This window comes from Eumetopias jubatus, unplaced genomic scaffold (genome assembly GCF_037043125.1).
Source record: "Eumetopias jubatus isolate StellerSeaLion01/CBP00866 unplaced genomic scaffold, mEumJub1_p1.0 scaffold_3, whole genome shotgun sequence".
NCBI classification, from domain to species: Eukaryota; Metazoa; Chordata; class Mammalia; order Carnivora; family Otariidae; genus Eumetopias; species Eumetopias jubatus.
In genome coordinates, this window is record NW_028274809.1 from 19,178,892 (window position 1) to 19,196,008 (window position 17,117).

The 17,117-nt window shown below is 57.5% G+C and overlaps 2 protein-coding genes across 10 annotated transcripts; both read left to right on the forward strand.

The window, feature by feature from the left end:
- The first annotated feature begins 155 nt into the window (after window positions 1–155).
- ATG9A (autophagy related 9A) lies at window positions 156–9,289 on the forward strand. Of its 9 annotated transcripts, XM_028092153.2 has the most exons (18): window positions 156–326; window positions 604–664; window positions 1,096–1,171; window positions 1,318–1,375; window positions 1,790–1,921; window positions 2,036–2,079; window positions 2,612–2,676; window positions 3,482–3,643; window positions 3,832–3,973; window positions 4,212–4,960; window positions 5,044–5,197; window positions 5,306–5,485; window positions 5,767–6,015; window positions 6,215–6,393; window positions 6,501–6,618; window positions 7,362–7,584; window positions 7,782–7,927; window positions 8,216–9,289. In XM_028092153.2, exons 3-18 carry the CDS (start codon window positions 1,154–1,156, stop codon window positions 8,219–8,221), a joined length of 2,625 nt encoding a protein of 874 aa, XP_027947954.1. In that variant the 5' UTR covers window positions 156–326; window positions 604–664; window positions 1,096–1,153; the 3' UTR covers window positions 8,222–9,289. The 9 variants fall into 9 exon arrangements, with proteins under 9 accessions (XP_027947954.1, XP_027947958.1, XP_027947957.1 ...); XM_028092157.2 differs by lacking the exon at window positions 1,096–1,171 and having other exon boundaries at window positions 604–789; XM_028092156.2 differs by lacking the exon at window positions 1,096–1,171.
- A 653-nt stretch (window positions 9,290–9,942) lies between these two features.
- Window positions 9,943–17,112, forward strand: ABCB6 (ATP binding cassette subfamily B member 6 (LAN blood group)). The gene is made up of 19 exons (XM_028092164.2): window positions 9,943–10,556; window positions 10,872–11,009; window positions 11,258–11,444; window positions 11,640–11,741; window positions 11,912–12,095; window positions 12,678–12,799; window positions 13,324–13,433; window positions 13,784–13,849; window positions 14,029–14,154; window positions 14,310–14,386; window positions 14,481–14,544; window positions 14,649–14,734; window positions 14,976–15,033; window positions 15,249–15,353; window positions 15,743–15,917; window positions 16,065–16,177; window positions 16,419–16,513; window positions 16,582–16,650; window positions 16,838–17,112. The coding sequence occupies exons 1-19, from the start codon at window positions 10,008–10,010 to the stop codon at window positions 16,938–16,940; spliced, it is 2,529 nt and encodes an 842-aa protein (XP_027947965.2). The 5' UTR covers window positions 9,943–10,007; the 3' UTR covers window positions 16,941–17,112.
- The last annotated feature ends 5 nt before the right edge of the window (window positions 17,113–17,117 follow it).

Genomic DNA, 17,117 nt, shown 5'->3' on the forward strand with positions numbered 1-17,117 from the left:
CGTCGCCCGCACCTCAGCCCCGCCCCACATAGCGCGCACTATTGGTCCTCTGACTGTCCAAAACGCACTTCGAACCTTTAGTCCCGCCTCCGAAGCCGAGTATTGGCCGTCGTGTCTCCACCCCCTATGCTCATTGGCCAGACTGGCTGCGGGTGACAGTGAGTGGCAGGCGCCGGGCCTAGAGCTCTCGGTCCCGACGAACCCAGCGGAGCCGACCGAGCCCCTGGAATCACTCGGGTCACGGTTCCTGAGGCGAAACGCGAGATCGGTTACTGGAATCTCAAGGCCCGAGTCGGGCCTGACGGAGGGTGCCCGCGGAGCCCTAAGTGAGCTCACGGCGAGTAACGGGGGGAAGGGGCGCCGCGGGAGTGGCGAAGGCGCGCAGCCGGAATGTTTTGATGGCGGGGGCGCGCGGGCGGGGGCGCGCGCGGGCGGCGGGGCCGCGCGCGAGGTTGTCCGCTGTTGGCAGCCGAGCCCTTGGCCTGGCGCCGGGCGACCCTGGGGCGCGCTGGGCTCGGGTCTTGGCGGCTGGGTGTGGGGAGGCAACCCAGCCCACCTGGGTGATCGGCTGTCGGACTAGCTCGATTCTTCCAACATCCGCAGGAAACCCTGAGCCCAGGCCCGGCCAGCCGGGGCTCCATGACGCTGGGTCCACACTGACCCGGTGAGTGGTGAACTCCCCGAAGGTTTGGTCAGCTACTTTGGACCCAGGGCTCTCACTAACCCAGGGAGTCCCACTGGGGCCAGGCTTGGGTCGTGTTCCACGGCCCGAGGGTCTGCACCGACTGGGTGAGTGCTGCCTAGACATGCCTGGCTCCAGGGACCTAGGGACCCCACAGTTCGCCCAGGATCTGGGTCTGCACGGACCCAGTCAGGATTTCCCATCCAGGAACTGTGCCTGCCTGGTGGGCCTTTGGTGCTAGGGAACCAGGGGAAGAGGTTGACCAGAAAGGCCCTTTTCAGAAGAGACTCTTTTTCTTGGGTTTTGGATTTGGGGCTTTGAGGACCCTGAGAGGCCTAATTTCTGAGGCTGAGGTGGGGCGATGGAAAAACAGTCCAGAGGAGCTGCCTGACCTCAGGCCTGTACTGACTCAGTTTTTACAGGCTCAACAAGCCACTTCTTGGGATCCTACAGTTGGATGAGTGGTCCTGTATGGTACAGCCAGAGGAAGTACATCTAGCCCAGTGCCTCTTCCCCACTGCAGCCTCCCTGCCCCATGCTTGGCCTCCTCTTAGTGGAGGGTGGGTGGGTAGGAAGGTTGGGTTTCTTTCTATCCCCACTGCCCACTCCCTGGGGCCTGACATCTTCTCCTCCAGCAGCTGCAGAGCGAGGGCATCAAGGGCTGGAGTGGAGCAGACGCTGCCCATGGAGCTGGTAGGGCCATGTGCTTCTCTCAAACCTTTGTTTACAAAATGCTTCCAATCTCCCAGAGATGTCTTGGGAGACCCGGGTTTCTCCAGGAGGGCAGAGGGAAGCCCCCTTATCTCCACTGAGTAGAAGATGAAACAGCACCCCCACCCACCCCTACCCCCCCCACCCCCCCACCCGCAAAGTGGCAGACCGGCCAGACCTCAGTAGACACTCAGTAAAGGCTCTGGGAATGACTGACCTTCCAGACCCTGAGCTTACTGCTCTCCTGTGGTAACTACTCCTCTGCCTTTGAGCCAAGAAGACTGGGAGTAGAGACCAAGCGCAGAGATTCTTTCTCACTCTTTCTGATCTGCTAGGCAGGGCAGGAGACAAGCAGCAGCACGGTCTGAACCTGGATCTCTTCGTCATTCCCGGCAGGGGGACAAAGTGGACTGGGGGCGGTGGTGATGGCGCAGTTTGACACTGAATACCAGCGCCTTGAGGCTTCCTACAGTGATTCACCCCCTGGAGAGGAGGACCTATTGGTGCACGTCCCTGAGGGGAGCAAATGTGAGTTCTCGGACCCGACAGCGGAGCTGGGGCCTGGGGCGGGAGCGGGTGGAGGAACAGGACAGAGGGACCTGTTCCTTCAGGGCTCTGACATCTCTACTCCTGTGCCCACAGCACCCTGGCACCACATTGAAAACCTTGACCTCTTCTTCTCTCGAATATCCTTTGTGTCTGCGTGGGAGCTCTGGGACCCTTAGCCCCCATCTAAGCAGGGCCCCGGTGGGAAGTTGGGGTGGGTTTGATTCTAATCCCCGGAAGGGAGATGGAACTCTTCCTAAGGCTGAAAGAGGCTGGGGAAATAAGGATCATTATAGATAATGATAAGCCTGCGTTTCCCAAGAGCTGCGTGCCTTTCACTTCGTGGTGTCAGTTCATAAGGAACCTCTCTAAAGGTGATCTTTGTTTTTGACGGGACACTAATAACTATAATAATCAGTATCTTTTTACCTACTCTGTGTCAGCTCTGTGTAAATACTTTACACTCATTAGCTCATGCCTAATAATCCTATGAGACGGGTGCTATTATTTCCAAAGTGCCACTGCAGACGAAAGTTGAGAGAGATTAAGTTTGGCCAAAGTCACACAGCTAGAAAGTCATAGAGCCAGGAGTTAAGTTTGGGCATGTGACCCCCCAAAGTCTGTGCCCCTAAGTGCTGTCTCTGTCAACCACATTTTTCTTGACAATTATACGTTTATAATCTACACCAGAAGAATGGCTTCACTTGCATGCTCATCGGGGAGATCTTTGAGCTCATGTAAGTCTAAGGAGGGACAGTGATGTGGGGAAGGACCGCATCTCAGTCTTTCCTCTTCTTGAGCTCAGCCCTGGCCATACCAGCCAGTGCAGCTCAGTTCCCGGCTCAAAACCCTGCAGACTAATTTTAGAGCTCAGGGACTGGTGTGGCACCAAAATTTACAATCACTTTCTTTATCTGCCTTATAAGGAATTCTTCCCAAATTCTCTTCTCTTCCATGAAGAGAACTGAGACTTGACCATTTCAGCAGCTCATCAGCGATCCCATGGAATGGGCGTGGTTCGGTCAGGAGGTCTCAGAGATGCCAGCCACTTAAGAAAAGTGTGTGTTCTGCCTTAGTTACACCTAGGAGGGCAGAGCACTTTCTAAGAAAGGAGCCATATGGCCTTGCCAAAGAGGATGGGATTGGGAAACCCTCCCTCAATCAGGAAAGACTGTAAATCCCTTTAGGGCTTCTAATACTATCTCAAAAGGAAATCAGGGATTGGGTAGCAGAGACCACAATCACAAGATCTTTGAGCAGAGTCTAGTAAGTGGTGGCAGAGATTACCATGCAGTGAGGAAAGCAGGCTAATTGTGTGACGCCCAAGGCTAAGAGGAAAAAGCGGGAGCTGGTTTGGGCCTAAGAAGGTCTCGGGGGGCTGAGCAGCAGAGAGAGCCCACTGGGGGTTCTCCAGCCCCTGCTCATCCCCAGAGGCTGCTCTCCAGCCTTGTTCTGCTGCTTCCAGACTCTTCCCTTTTCCCACACTATTTCACTGGTGCCTCTCTGACTCTTGGAGTGTGGCCCCTCTTCCCAATTCCCCAGGCAGTTCCTCTTTGTGGTTGCCTTCACCACCTTCCTGGTCAGCTGTGTGGACTACGACATCCTATTTGCCAACAAGATGGTGAACCATAGTCTTCACCCTACTGAGCCTGTCAAGGTCACTCTGCCAGACGCCTTTTTGCCCGCCCAGGTCTGTAGTGCCAGGTAAGGGCCACAGCTCAGAGGACACCAGAGCCAGAGTTCCACTAGCAGGTGGGGAATGGAGTGGGAGGTGGTGGCACATTCCCTAGAACACAGACTCGGGCTCAGCCTCGCCATATCCTTCAGGATAGCATCCTGTCTGCCAAGACTCCTCAAGGCCTCCCCTCCCCCCCCTTCCTTTTCCCCACCAGGATTCAGGAAAATGGCTCCCTTATCACCATCCTGGTCATCGCTGCTGTATTCTGGATTCATCGGCTTATCAAGTTCATCTATAACATCTGCTGCTACTGGGAGATCCACTCCTTCTACCTGCACGCTCTGCGTATCCCCATGGTGAGACTGGAGAAGTTGGGCAGTTAGCGCGCCACAGCCCAACGTGCCTTCTGCGGCTTGGGAGGGGTGGGGCGTGCTGCTGGGCCTCGGGCACCCTCCTCTGTCACTGGCAGGTCAAAGGAGCCTCTGCTTAAAGGCTCCACCCAGCAAAGCACAGGGCCTCACAGCTAATGCGGGGCGAGGAGGAGTCCAGGCAACAAGCCCGCCTTCCCTACCGTGTCTCTCTCCCACCCCACAGTCTGCCCTTCCGTACTGCACGTGGCAGGAAGTGCAGGCCCGGATTGTGCAGACCCAGAAGGAGCACCAGATCTGCATCCACAAGCGCGAGCTGACAGAGCTAGACATCTACCATCGCATCCTCCGTTTCCAGAACTACATGGTCGCCCTGGTTAACAAATCCCTCCTGCCTCTGCGCTTCCGCCTGCCCGGCCTGGGGGAGGCCGTCTTCTTCACCCGTGGCCTCAAGTACAACTTCGAGCTGATCCTCTTCTGGGGACCTGGCTCTCTGTTTCTCAATGAATGGAGCCTCAAGGCCGAGTACAAACGTGGGGGGCAACGGCTCGAGCTGGCCCAGCGCCTCAGCAACCGCATCCTATGGATCGGCATCGCCAACTTCCTGCTGTGCCCCCTCATCCTCATCTGGCAGATCCTCTATGCCTTCTTCAGCTACGCGGAGGTGCTGAAGCGGGAGCCCGGGGCCCTGGGAGCACGTTGCTGGTCCCTCTACGGCCGCTGCTACCTCCGCCACTTCAATGAGCTGGAACACGAGCTGCAGTCCCGCCTCAACCGAGGCTACAAGCCCGCCTCCAAGTACATGAATTGCTTCTTGTCCCCTCTGCTGACGTTGCTGGCCAAGAACGGCGCCTTCTTCGCTGGCTCCATCCTGGCCGTGCTTATCGCCCTCACCATCTACGACGAAGACGTGTTGGCCGTGGAACACGTCCTCACCACCGTCACACTCCTGGGGGTCACTGTGACCGTGTGCAGGTGGGCCAGGGCGGCAGGCGGGGGCAAGCCAACTAGCGCCCCTGGGAAAGGCTTACCTCTCACCGTGACCCCGATTCCCACAGGTCCTTTATCCCGGACCAGCATATGGTGTTCTGCCCCGAGCAGCTGCTCCGCGTGATCCTCGCGCACATCCACTACATGCCTGACCACTGGCAGGGTAATGCCCACCGCTCGCAGACCCGGGACGAGTTTGCCCAGCTCTTCCAGTACAAGGCAGTGAGTGGAGTTGGAGTTAGGGCCTCTTAGAGACTGGCTGATAGCTCGGTGGTGAGGGCTGGGATCCCTCCTGCTCTCTTGTGACCTGGGTCCCCCCTCCCCTTTCAGGTGTTCATCTTGGAGGAATTACTAAGCCCCATTGTCACACCCCTCATCCTCATTTTCTGCCTGCGCCCACGGGCCCTGGAGATCATAGACTTCTTCCGCAATTTCACCGTGGAGGTCGTAGGTGTTGGAGATACCTGCTCCTTTGCTCAGATGGATGTTCGCCAGCATGGGCATCCCCAGGTACCGGGAGAGGACAAGGGCAGGTGGCCGGAGGTGAACAGTGTCTCTGGGCCGACTGCAGAAAGACACCCCTCTGAGCCAATGCATCACTAAAAGGCAGCCCTGCTTGGTAAATAGGAGCTTGGGCTGGATTTTAGCCTTCAGCTTGCAACCTCTGGCCATGTTCCCTTGAGAAAGGCACAAACCAAGCAATTAGCCCAGCGTGCGACCGTCCCCGGGGTGGGCCCCGGGGCTCTGGACAAGATACAGCAGTCCCCCTCACTGTAGCCTCCCTTGTGCAGTGGCTGTCCGGTGGGCAGACAGAGGCCTCGGTGTACCAGCAAGCCGAGGATGGGAAGACAGAGCTGTCACTCATGCACTTTGCCATCACCAACCCCGGCTGGCAGCCGCCACGTGAGAGCACGGCCTTCCTCGGCTTCCTCAAGGAGCAGGTTCAGCGGGACGGAGCAGCTGCCGGCCTCGCCCAAGGGGGCCTGCTCCCTGAAAATGCCCTCTTTACGTCCATCCAGTCCTTACAGTCCGAGTCTGAGGTGTGTTCCTGGGGACTGGAGCTGACAGTGGGCAGAGTGGACTCCAGGTGCTGGGAGTTGAGGGCCTGGGGTGGAAGGGCCTACCCGCCCAGTCGGTTTCCTTCTGTCTGTTCAGTCTGTGCCCTGACATCCAGAACACTGAGGGGCCCTGCGGCCTCCCTCCTGCCCTGGGAACTCTACCCACCCCTTTCTTTCACAGCCACTGAGCCTTATCGCAAATGTGGTAGCCGGCTCATCCTGCCGGGGACCCCCACTGCCCAGAGACCTGCAGGGCTCCAGGCACAGGGCTGAAGTCGCCTCTGCCCTGCGCTCCTTCTCCCCTCTGCACCCTGGTCAGGTGCCCACAGGCCGAGCTCCCAGCACCATGACAGGCTCTGGGTGAGTGGGGGGCGGGGGGCCACGATGGGAGGGCATGGCAGTAGCCCCCAGCAACCTCTGCGGGTCTCAGAAATGTTGACGGCTGCTGTCTGTGCCGGGAGGGACAGGGTGGATGCCAGGACAGCCAGCTCCGGGAGCAGTGTGTGGGAAGGACAACTGCAGAGCCTGGTGCTGTCGGAATACGCATCCACCGAGATGAGCCTGCATGCCCTCTATATGCACCAGGTGAGTGGGGCAGGAAGGGCCCAAGCCACGGAATCAAGGTGGCCGCTGACAAATAGAGGGTTTTAGGAGTGGAAAAGCAAGACTTGGGTTCGGAACCCTTCTCTGCCGTTCCCCTACTCTGATCTCCATTCCCGCATATACCCCTTTACCATCCTTTTTAGCCAAGTTTATTGTCATCCAGGGCCCTTTACACATTGGTTGTTTTCAGTGCCAAGAATCCACTTCCCTGAGCTAGGCATATGGCTCCCTCCTTTATTCACCTGTTCTTACTTCTTCCATGAGACCGTCTCTGGCCAGCCTGACCAAAAGAGCCTCCCTTGGCCACCCTCCTGAATCTTCCTGCTTTATTTTTCTCCATAGCATTTATCTGACCTGCTGCATTTTTTTTCCTTTTTTATTTCACTGTCTATAACCGCCCACCTCCACCCCCAGCATAGAAGCCATACAAGGGCTGGGATTTTTGTCTGTTCTGTTCACTGCTGTCTTCCCAGCACCTTGAAAGAGTGCCTGGCACTTACATGTGCAACCAATTTGTTCTTGACTCAAATGACTAGGTTCCAGGGATCTGAGAATTTAACCTGTAAGACGTCATATGTGTGGTACACACTGTTAACGTGGTAGTTACTCTGGGTCGCTGATTCTAGGTGAGGTGGTAAAAATGGGAACTGGAGGATAGCATGGTGGGGGGCATCTGTTTCAGATAGCCTGTCCCTGCCTAATGAGCACCCCCCTCCACTTCTCAGCTCCACAAGCAGCAGGCGCAGGCCGAACCTGAGCGGCACGTGTGGCACCGCCGGGAGAGCGATGAGAGTGGGGAGAGCGCCCCTGAAGAGGGGGCAGAGGGCTCCCGGGCCTCCCAACCCATCCCTCGCTCTGCTAGCTATCCCTGTGCTGCAGCCCGGCCCGGAGCCCCTGAGACCACCGCCCTGCAGGGGGGCTTCCAGAGGCGCTATGGGGGTATCACAGGTATCCAGCGGGAGTCCAGGAGGGTACAGAGCCTTCAGGGAAAGGTGGCTCTTTGGGGGGGCCTCCTGGGGAGGAAGGAGGTCAGAGCGATCAGGCCCAAAGAGACTAACCCTCACCCCGACCCTGAACAGCCCCAGAACCTTTCTCCACATTTCTGCTTGTGTTCATTCTAAGAGGACATTTACTTGTGTCTCTAGATCCTGGCACAGTACCCCGGGCTCCCTTTTACTTCTCTCGGTTGCCCCTTGGAGGGTGGGCTGAAGACGGGCAGTCAGCATCCAGGCACCCAGAGCCGGTGCCCGAGGAGGGCTCGGAGGATGAGCTTCCCCCTCAGGTGCACAAGGTAAGGGCTCCAGGACCGGAGAACGACTACTACTGGAAGTAGTAACTTTCAGGCCGAGATCAAAGTCTCATGGGAGAGAAGGCAGGCCGCTCGTACAGAGATACTGTTCCTCCCCCTCCAAAATACAATGCCCTTTCTTGCCTCACCTTCTCTGAAATCTAGGGCTTGATTTTCCCTACGATTTCCTCCCCAGGAATCAAGCTTTCCTTTTCCTTTATCTCCAAGCTGTTTTTCGGGCAAGCAGAGAGCGGAAGATTATCTCCACTACTAACCCGTTTCTCTCCACAGGTATAGACAAGGCTGAGGAGGGGCCCTGTGTCCCAGGATGGAGGCCGTTGTTGCCCTGCCATCCTATCCGCCTGCCATGGAGGGCTCCTCTTGAGTGTTGCCTGGCTCCACGTGTGTGGTGTTTTGTGTGTCTGTGCCTGGCCAAGGGAGGTGCCAACACTGGGCTTGCCACAGCCCCAGGAGAGAAATTGGGGGCCCGGGAACCAAGGCACACAGGACTCTAGCCTCATCCCCAGGAACCCCCTTGGCTCAGAGTGTGGTGCTAGAAACTGGTCCCCAGCCCAGCCCCAGTACTGCCACCTTTGCACCCACCCCTGCAAGTCTCCAGAGGACTGCCCACCACAGAAGCTGCCAAGCAGGGAGAACCCGTGCCAACTGTGGAGTGGGGAGGTTGGGCCCAGACCCTCAGCCTCTGCAGCCTCCCTCCCCAACCCTGAACAGATGAGCAGCTCAGGCTGTGGCCCTTACCTCACCCCCAGTTCTCTCCCAGTGCTGCAGCCTGCTCACCTCTCCCGCTTCCTGCACATGACTGGCACGTGTGCCGCTTGCTCTGGTTCTGTTCGCTTGCTCCCATTCTGTTCAGCTTTTGCTTTGCATTGGTGCGGAGGCCCTAGATCCCAGCTCCTCTCATGCTATCTTGACACTAAGAAGGAAGGTTTCTAAATTGCAGGAGCAGGGTGGACTTTCTTTGCTGCCCTCTCCCAACTTTTAGGATGGGCCCCTGGGAGACTGAGGCCGTCCTGGTCCCCATTGCTGCTTATTACACCCCTTACCGCCTGCACATAGGATGGACTGGACTGGTTGTGCCCTCGGCTGTCTACCTCCCAGCAGGAGAGCTCTGGCCTGCCTCCCGCTGTCCTCCAGAGGGGGACAGAGGGACGACAGGAGGCCTTCGCCCTAGGCTTTGAGCTGCCGCATTGCATGCTGGGATCCAGCTCCTACTCTCCATCCCACCCCTCGCCCCGATCTGGTCCACTGCGGGTGTGGTCAACTGTGCTGCCCGAGCTCGCAGCGGAAGGCGTAGGAACTGTGTACAGCTTGATAACCCTTAATAAAAAAGGGACTTTGACCAGGTCGCGGCTTGTTGTCTTGCGCCGCTAGTTGTCTCTCGGCGCTAGGATTGTGGGAACAAGCGGAGTGGGGTGCGTGTGATATTCCCTAATGGCCGGGGACCCGGCCGGGCCCTGTAGGAAAGTGGGCAGTCTATGCCGTCACTTGGATATACCGAGCTAGCCTGCTAGCGGATGGGTCATTTCCTAGCTGTGGTTCCGTGGAGGTCAATGTCTCAGGCCGGACGTGCGGTCAGATTTCGCGCCGTGAGCACGTGACCAAGCCGGCTCCGCCCTGGTATTTTGCCTTTCCCGCGTGCACCCTCCCCCTCCCGCCCCTTCAGAGAGGTTGACCAATGGGGACCCTACGTAGGGGCGGGGCCGCCCTGGTAGGCGGGGCTGCTGCGCGAGGGAGCTGCTCGGGTCAGACGCCGAGCATTCCTTCGGGCCGGGACTTGGCAGTAGGGTCCCAGGCTGCGAGCGAGGGGCGGACGGACGGGAGAAGACGGCGTACGTGCCCTGCGTGAGTGCGTGGCGGCGGCGCGTGCGGCAAGAGTGGGTAGTGTGGCGGGCCCCACGTGTGTCCCTGCCCGAGACCTTCGCCGCTTGGCGCCCCGCGGCCCCGTGACCCGAAACACCCCACCCTCCGCGCCCCGCCTCGAGCAGCCGGTTCCGTTTGCCCTTCTTGCAGTCCCCGCAGGCCCCAGAGTTCCCGCAGCCGCGGCCAGCGGCCACGCATCGCCATGGTGATTGTGGGCAACTACTGCGAGGCCGAGGGGCCCTTGGGGCCGGCCTGGGTGAAGGGGGGCCTGAGTCCCTGCTTCTTCTTCACGCTTATGTCCTCGACACTGATGGCCCTGGGGGCTCTGGCCTTGGTGCTAGCCCTTGCCCGCAAGCGCCGGGAGCGGCCAGCTGGCCCCCACGAGCTGTCCTGGAGTGCCGGCCCTCTCGTCGCTCCCTATGTGCTGCAGCTGATTTTGGCCACACTTCAGGTGGCGCTGCCCCTAGCCGGCCTGGTTGGCCGGGTGGGCACTGCTGGGGGCGCCCCGCTGCCAGGCTACCTACTGCTGGCTTCCATACTGGGGACTCTGGCCAGCGCCTGTGGCCTGGGGCTGCTCGTGGTGGAACATAACCAGGCCTGGCAGAAGCTAGCAATGGGCATCTGGATCGAGTTCAGGCACAGCTCGGGTCTCCTGCTCCTCTGGACTGTGGCATTTACAGCTGAGAACTTGGCCCTTGTGTCTTGGAACAGCCCACAGTGGTGGTGGGCACGGGCAGACTTGGGCCAGCAGGTAAGGGACCTCGTAGGGAGAGGAGAATCATGAGTGGCAAGGGCTGGGAAGAAGGATGGTATGTCTGGTCACACTGGTTCCACACTTTGGGATGCCTCTAAGAAAGGGAAGAAGGGGGAGGCCTGCATGGCCTGGTTGCTGATAGCCAGCTGGTGGGGTGTGTCTCTGCTGAGTCACTCTAGATTTTTTTAAAGCCTACTTGATGCTGGGCCCCTGACCTGGGTATGTGCCCTACCCCAGTCCCTAGCTCTGTTATAAGTGGTAACAATGGCATTTTGGCCTTCTTTGATGCTCTCTGGACACATTTTATTCTAGGTTCAGTTTAGCCTGTGGGTGCTGCGGTATGTGGTCTCTGGAGGGCTTTTTATCCTGGGACTCTGGGGCCCTGGACTTCGTCCCCAGTCCTATGCCTTGAAGGTTAATGAAGAGGATCAAGACGTAGAGAGGAGCGAGGTATGCCTGAATTTCTGAACCTTAGGGTCTGTCTTAATTTCATTGCCTGTCCTCATTTTTTCCCACCATAGTATTTCTTTCCCAAATCTCATTTGTGCCCTGTGAGCCTTTCTGACCTCACTGGGGATCACTTGTGGGTCTGAGATAACTGGGAGCTGTAATCCCATACACTTTCCCTAGAGGGGTTCGGCTAGGCCACTTCTTTTTTATTTCTGAACTCCCCTCCCCTACGTGTTTGACCATCCTAGGTTCAGTCAACAGAGGCACCACCAAGATCTACATGGCAAGACCTTGGCAGGAAGCTCCGCCTACTGAGTGGCTACCTGTGGCCTCGAGGGAATCCAGTTCTGCAGCTTGTCGTGCTCATCTGCCTGGGGCTCATGGGGTTGGAACGGGGACTGAACGTGTTGGTCCCCATCTTCTATAGGGACATAGGTGAGGGGAAGAAGTGCCCGCTCAGCTCTCTGGTCCTTCATCGGCCATGTGAGGGGTGGCAGCCCTAACCTACGGAGGTGGGACAGTGTGAGGAGCTGGAGGATCAGAAAGGGGATTGTGGCTGGTGCCTGGAGCAGTTTCTCCTGAAGAGAGCCCTCGGGGCCAGAAGTGGGCTCTGACTTATTTTCTCCGTAGTGAACTTGCTGACTGAGAAAGCACCGTGGAGCACCCTGGCCTGGACCGTCACCACCTATGTCATCCTCAAGTTCCTCCAGGGGGGTGGCACTGGCAGTACAGGTATGAGGGACTCTGCTGTCACTCTGGTTGTCATTGGCCTCTCCCCCTCTTCCTCCCCGAAGCATCCCTCCCCTGGCCTCTTGGTGTTCTCGGACCTTTCATATCTTGGAAGTGGGCTGATGTCATTTGGTCCCTCAGCTCTACCGAGGCCTCCCCCCAACTCCCCCTAGGTTTTGTGAGCAACCTGCGCACATTCCTGTGGATCCGGGTACAGCAGTTCACATCGCGGCGGGTGGAGCTGCGCCTCTTCTCCCACCTGCATGAGCTCTCCCTGCGCTGGCACCTGGGACGCCGTACCGGGGAGGTGCTACGGATTGTGGACCGGGGCACGTCCAGTGTCACAGGGTTGCTCAGGTGCCAGGCCCGTGGAAATGGAGTGTGGGATGGTGGGGCTGGAGAAAGCACCCAGCTTCAGCTGCCTCTCCATCCTCCTTTTAATTATTTTTTTTTTAACTTTAAGATAAATGTACACGTGCTGCCATAATAACACAAATAAAACGGAACAAGTACCTTGTAAATTCTACTCACTTCTTCAGAGGTTCCCACCCCATCTAGGATGTTGAGTTGTGCTCTTCACCACACTTGGACATACGTATGTGCACAGACTCATGGCACTAATGGGGTACTAGGGAGGGTTTCCCTAAAACACCTAGGGTCACGACACAGATGTCATTCAGAATTGCCTTATTAACAAAATGGTACGGAGACGTTTTCTTCCCCTGCATCAAGATCCTCCTCATTCGTTATAACTGACCCGGCACATTCTGTCCTTGGGGCCTGCTACCGTTTATTTAGCCATCCACCTGTTGAGGGGCATTTAGCTTGATTCTAGTCTGCTGCCACTGAAAAACAAAACACCACACTGAAACTCCTGGGGGTAGAGCTGCTGGCTCCAAGCCCCTAAACCTTCCTTTGTTGCCTGACTCACCTTCCTAGTTACCTGGTGTTCAACGTGCTCCCCACGCTGGCTGACATCACCATCGGCATCGTCTACTTCAGCATGTTCTTCAACGCCTGGTTTGGCCTCATTGTGTTCCTCTGCATGAGTCTTTACCTCAGTGAGTGCTGCCTAGTGGAAACGTCTCCCTGAAGTATTCTGGGGACTTCCTTGGGCATGAGCCCTGCCCCTACTCAGGTGGCCCAGCTAGGAGAGGCTGTGGATTAGTGGACTTGAGTAAGCTGCTGCTCCCCAACGTGATGGGTGGGCCTTCTCCTCTGCCAGGGGGGCTGTAGCTCAAGCCGGATAGAGGGCCAGGGAAGGCATCCTGGTCACATTAGGGGCCTGCTGTGGGTTCAAGTCAAGGAGAAACCTCATTTCTCTAACCAGATGCAGCTCGCCTTCGTTTGGTCACCAACAGCATTTTCACACACAAGGCTTGGTGCAGGCTGCAGAGACGTCTCAGGCATAGCCCCTTCCCTTGGGGAGCTTAGGGCTCTCTCCCTTTGGGATCTGGGTCCCTGGTCTCTAGCTCAGGGTTCATGTGTATGTGTCAGGTAGCGAACACCCCCCTGTGGTCTCTGCCGTCGGGAGTGATGTCTTGATCTTTTCTTTGCCTTCCTCCCCCTCCTGTCACTCTTACAGTTGTGACCATTGTGGTCACTGAGTGGAGAACGAAGTTTCGACGTGCTATGAACACACAGGAGAATGCTACCCGGGCCCGAGCTGTGGACTCTCTGCTAAACTTTGAGACGGTAACAAAGGCCTTGGAGGCAGTAACGTGAGGCACGGAGATGTGAGGCAGCGTGGCTGGGACCAGCAGGGCTGCCAGGGAGCTGCGAGGGGCAGGGGGGTGGGGGGGGGCGGTGCTTTTTCAAATGAGGACGGAGGGAGGCCTGCCTGGCTCAGTCAGAAGAGCATGTGACTCTCGATCTCAGGGTTGTGAATTCTAGCCTCATGTTGGGTGTAGAGATTACTTAAATAAGAGTTTAACAAAATAAAGAAAGAAAAGATATAATGAGGAAGGAAGCACTGGGAATCTGGAGGAAATGATCCAGGTGTTCAGGCTGCAGCCTCGTCTCATAGGGTGGCTTGACTTCGTCAGGTGAAGTATCACAACGCGGAAGGTTACGAAGTGGACCGCTATCGAGAGGCCATCCTCAAATATCAGGTGAGGATGCTCGTTTGACGCCAGCTAAGAGCAGTGGCCTAGCCTCACAGAATTGCCAGGGCCAAGAGGAGTACAACTTGGGCTGAAAAAGTGAGGTTGATGATGCCTGGGGGCTCAGGTTTGGATTTGGTGAGAGTGTATACGTGACATGCCACCCCTCCGCCCCACCCCCCCCCCAGCATTTGGAGTGGAAGTCAACGGCTTCACTGGTTTTACTAAATCAGATCCAGAACCTGGTGATTGGACTCGGGCTCCTTGCTGGCTCCCTGCTTTGTGCATACTTTGTCAGCAAGCAGAAGCTACAGGTGAGGGAACTGTGCTGGGGACGGGGAAGAGGGGCCCTGGGGCCGTGTCTGGGCCCCCAGGTGCCTGGAGGGAAGTGGGCAAGGTGACAGCACATGGGCGGGGTGCCAGCCCGTAGGTCTCCCGTGACCCTGTCCGCCTCCTGGGATGTCCGCAGGTCGGGGACTTCGTGCTCTTTGGCACCTACATCATCCAGCTCTACATGCCTCTCAACTGGTTTGGCACCTACTACAGGTAACCTAACCTGATCGCCAACCCTCACCTGTCTGGGGTGCATGGTTATTTCCCCAGCTCCTCAGAGGAGCCCCAGCCAGCGCTGTTTTTGCAGGATGATCCAGACAAACTTCATCGACATGGAGAACATGTTCGACCTGCTGAAAGAGAAGCCGGAAGTGAGTGAAGCGCGGGGTGTGGGAAGCAGGAGTCTGCGTGGTGTTCCGGTGTCTGGGGAATAGCAGACCTATAGTGGCAGCATGCATGGGTGGCACTTTCCTAGGTGAAGGACCTCCCTGGAGCAGGGCCCCTGCACTTCCAGAGGGGCCAGATTGAGTTTGAGAATGTGCATTTCAGCTATACCAGTGGGTGAGTCTCCCTTTTGGCACCTCCCAGCCTCCTGTCCCATCATCCATTTACACATGGCCACAGCCCCCGCCCCCATTCCTGCTTCTCAGCCCACCACTTCCTAGAAGGGGAGCCTTCTAGGGCAGGGCCCAGGGGAGGGGCAGGGCCCAGGGGAGGGGCAGGGCCCACGAGTAGCTCTGCTGGTGGAAGGAGTCCCTGGGAGTGCAGCAGGCCTGCTGACCATGCCCACCCTTCCTTGCAGGCGAGAAACGCTGCAAGATGTGTCCTTCACCGTCATGCCTGGACAGACACTGGCCCTGGTGAGAGAAGACCCAGGCACTTGGCCCAGACTCCTTGAGTTTCCCTACTCCGGTGCTCATGGAAGTTTGTGACCCAGGCTGTGGAGTCAGAATCCTGTCACAACAGGCCACAGGATTGAATGTTGCACCCTCGATGGACACTGGTGGCTTCTTGGAGAGCAAGCCTTAAAAGCGGCAGGCCTGAAAATGTTTTCCCTCTGTTTCCAATGCACCAGGTGGGCCCATCTGGAGCAGGGAAGAGCACAGTGTTGCGCTTGCTGTTTCGCTTCTATGACATCAGCTCCGGCTGCATCCGAATAGATGGGCAGGACATCTCACAGGTAAGGTTGCTAGGGAGGAGATGGTGATTTAGGGGCCTGTGTGTGAAAGAATGGCTCTCTATGAAGTACTGGCCACTCTCCAGGGAGAGAAGATGTCACCCCTGCAAAAAGCTGCAGCTGGAGATCTCAGCCTTTCTAGCGCCATGTGACCTACCCCAGTAAAGTAGTCATGGGCATAAAAAGCATCTTCTTTCTTTATAGATGGAGAGACAGACTCAGGGAGGTTGAGTGATTTGCCCACACAGCTAGGATTTGGGATGGGATGGTGGTGACAGGGTTCCTCTACCTCATCCCATGTGCCCCCCCACCCCAGCCCATCTTACCTCCCAGGCCAGACGGTGGGCGTAGGGCAGTCTCACGGCCTGGGCCATACGGTCTTTTGGCTCCAGGTGACCCAGATCTCCCTCCGGTCTCACATTGGAGTCGTGCCCCAGGACACCGTCCTCTTCAATGACACGATCGCTGACAACATCCGCTATGGCCGCCTGACAGCCGGGGACGAGGAGGTGGTAGCTGCTGCCCAGGCTGCGGGCATCCATGAGGCCATTATGACTTTCCCTGAAGGTGAGCTTCCCTGCAGAGAGAGGTCCTGCCCTGCCCGATTCAGTCCTGCTGTTCCCTGCAACCCTCTGTTCCATCCCGTCCTGCTCATCTGAGCACAGAAACCAAATGTATTCCGTGTGACTTGAGGGAGGCGGGCAATATTCACAGGATACGAGACGCAGGTGGGCGAGCGGGGACTCAAGCTGAGTGGTGGGGAGAAGCAGCGTGTGGCCATTGCTCGTGCCATTCTCAAGGCTCCAGACATCATTCTGCTGGATGAGGTGAGGGCCCTGGGCAGCCCGCTCCCCTCCTTCCTCTCTTGCCTGTGCCCAGGCCATTTGCTGCTGGGTGGTGGCCCATCGCGGATAGACAGCATGAATCCCTGCTTCATGAAAACACCTTACAGTCCTCGAATGCAGAGCAGGTTCTTTTTGACTCCCGAGGCCTCAGCTAGCAGCTTGTATCTTCCTTCCACGGGGATTTTGGGTGTCAGGGGCAGGTTTACCCAGATCCTCTCTGTAGGCAACATCAGCACTGGATACATCTAACGAGAGGGCCATCCAGGCTTCTCTGGCTGAAGTCTGCGCCAACCGCACCACCATCGTCGTGGCGCACAGGTACGGGACCCCGGGCAGCGGGCACCCACTTGTGGTGTGTGGTGCGTAACACAGCTCTGATTTCTCAGGCTCTCAACTGTGGTGGACGCGGACCAGATCCTCGTCTTTAAGGATGGCTGCATTATAGAGAGAGGACGGTAAGGAACAGGGCAGGATGCACAGGGCGGGGCCTCTGAAAGCGGGGGGGAGGAAAAGGTGAAGTCCCACGAGTGTCTCGGAGGGAGCTCCCTGGCCGATCCCTCTCCTCTCTGTGGGCTGGTGGTGAGGACTCTTGGGGTTAAACGGTAGTTGGGACTTGCACTTTCCTCCTCCTCCTTGCCCCAGGCACGAGGCTCTGCTGTCCCGAGGCGGCATGTACGCGGACATGTGGCAGCTGCAGCAGCGGGGACAGGAAGAAGTCTCTGAGGACACCAAACCCCCAGACTGAGACCGGTGACAAAGCTGCGGCCACGTCCCTCCCAAAGGATAACTCAGGGGAATAAGATGTACCCCGTTTCCCGGCATGTTTCATCCCGGTGTTGGGGTCTGGTGCTGGCTATAGCTGGGGGAAAGAACCTTTTGGAAAGGCACTTTTTGGGGAAATAAAAGTGTGGACTGTGCTAGG

Coding starts and splice junctions, on each gene's coding strand:
- ATG9A (XM_028092153.2), top strand. Junction 6,016..6,214: donor CCTTACAGTCCGAGTCTGAG/GTGTGTTCCTGG, acceptor TTTCTTTCACAG/CCACTGAGCCTTATCGCAAA. Junction 6,619..7,361: donor ATGCCCTCTATATGCACCAG/GTGAGTGGGGCA, acceptor TCCACTTCTCAG/CTCCACAAGCAGCAGGCGCA.
- ABCB6 (XM_028092164.2), top strand. CDS start 10,008: ATGGTGATTGTGGGCAACTACTGCGAGGCCGAGGGGCCCTTGGGGCCG. Junction 11,742..11,911: donor GGGTGGCACTGGCAGTACAG/GTATGAGGGACT, acceptor AACTCCCCCTAG/GTTTTGTGAGCAACCTGCGC. Junction 14,735..14,975: donor CATTTCAGCTATACCAGTGG/GTGAGTCTCCCT, acceptor CCTTCCTTGCAG/GCGAGAAACGCTGCAAGATG.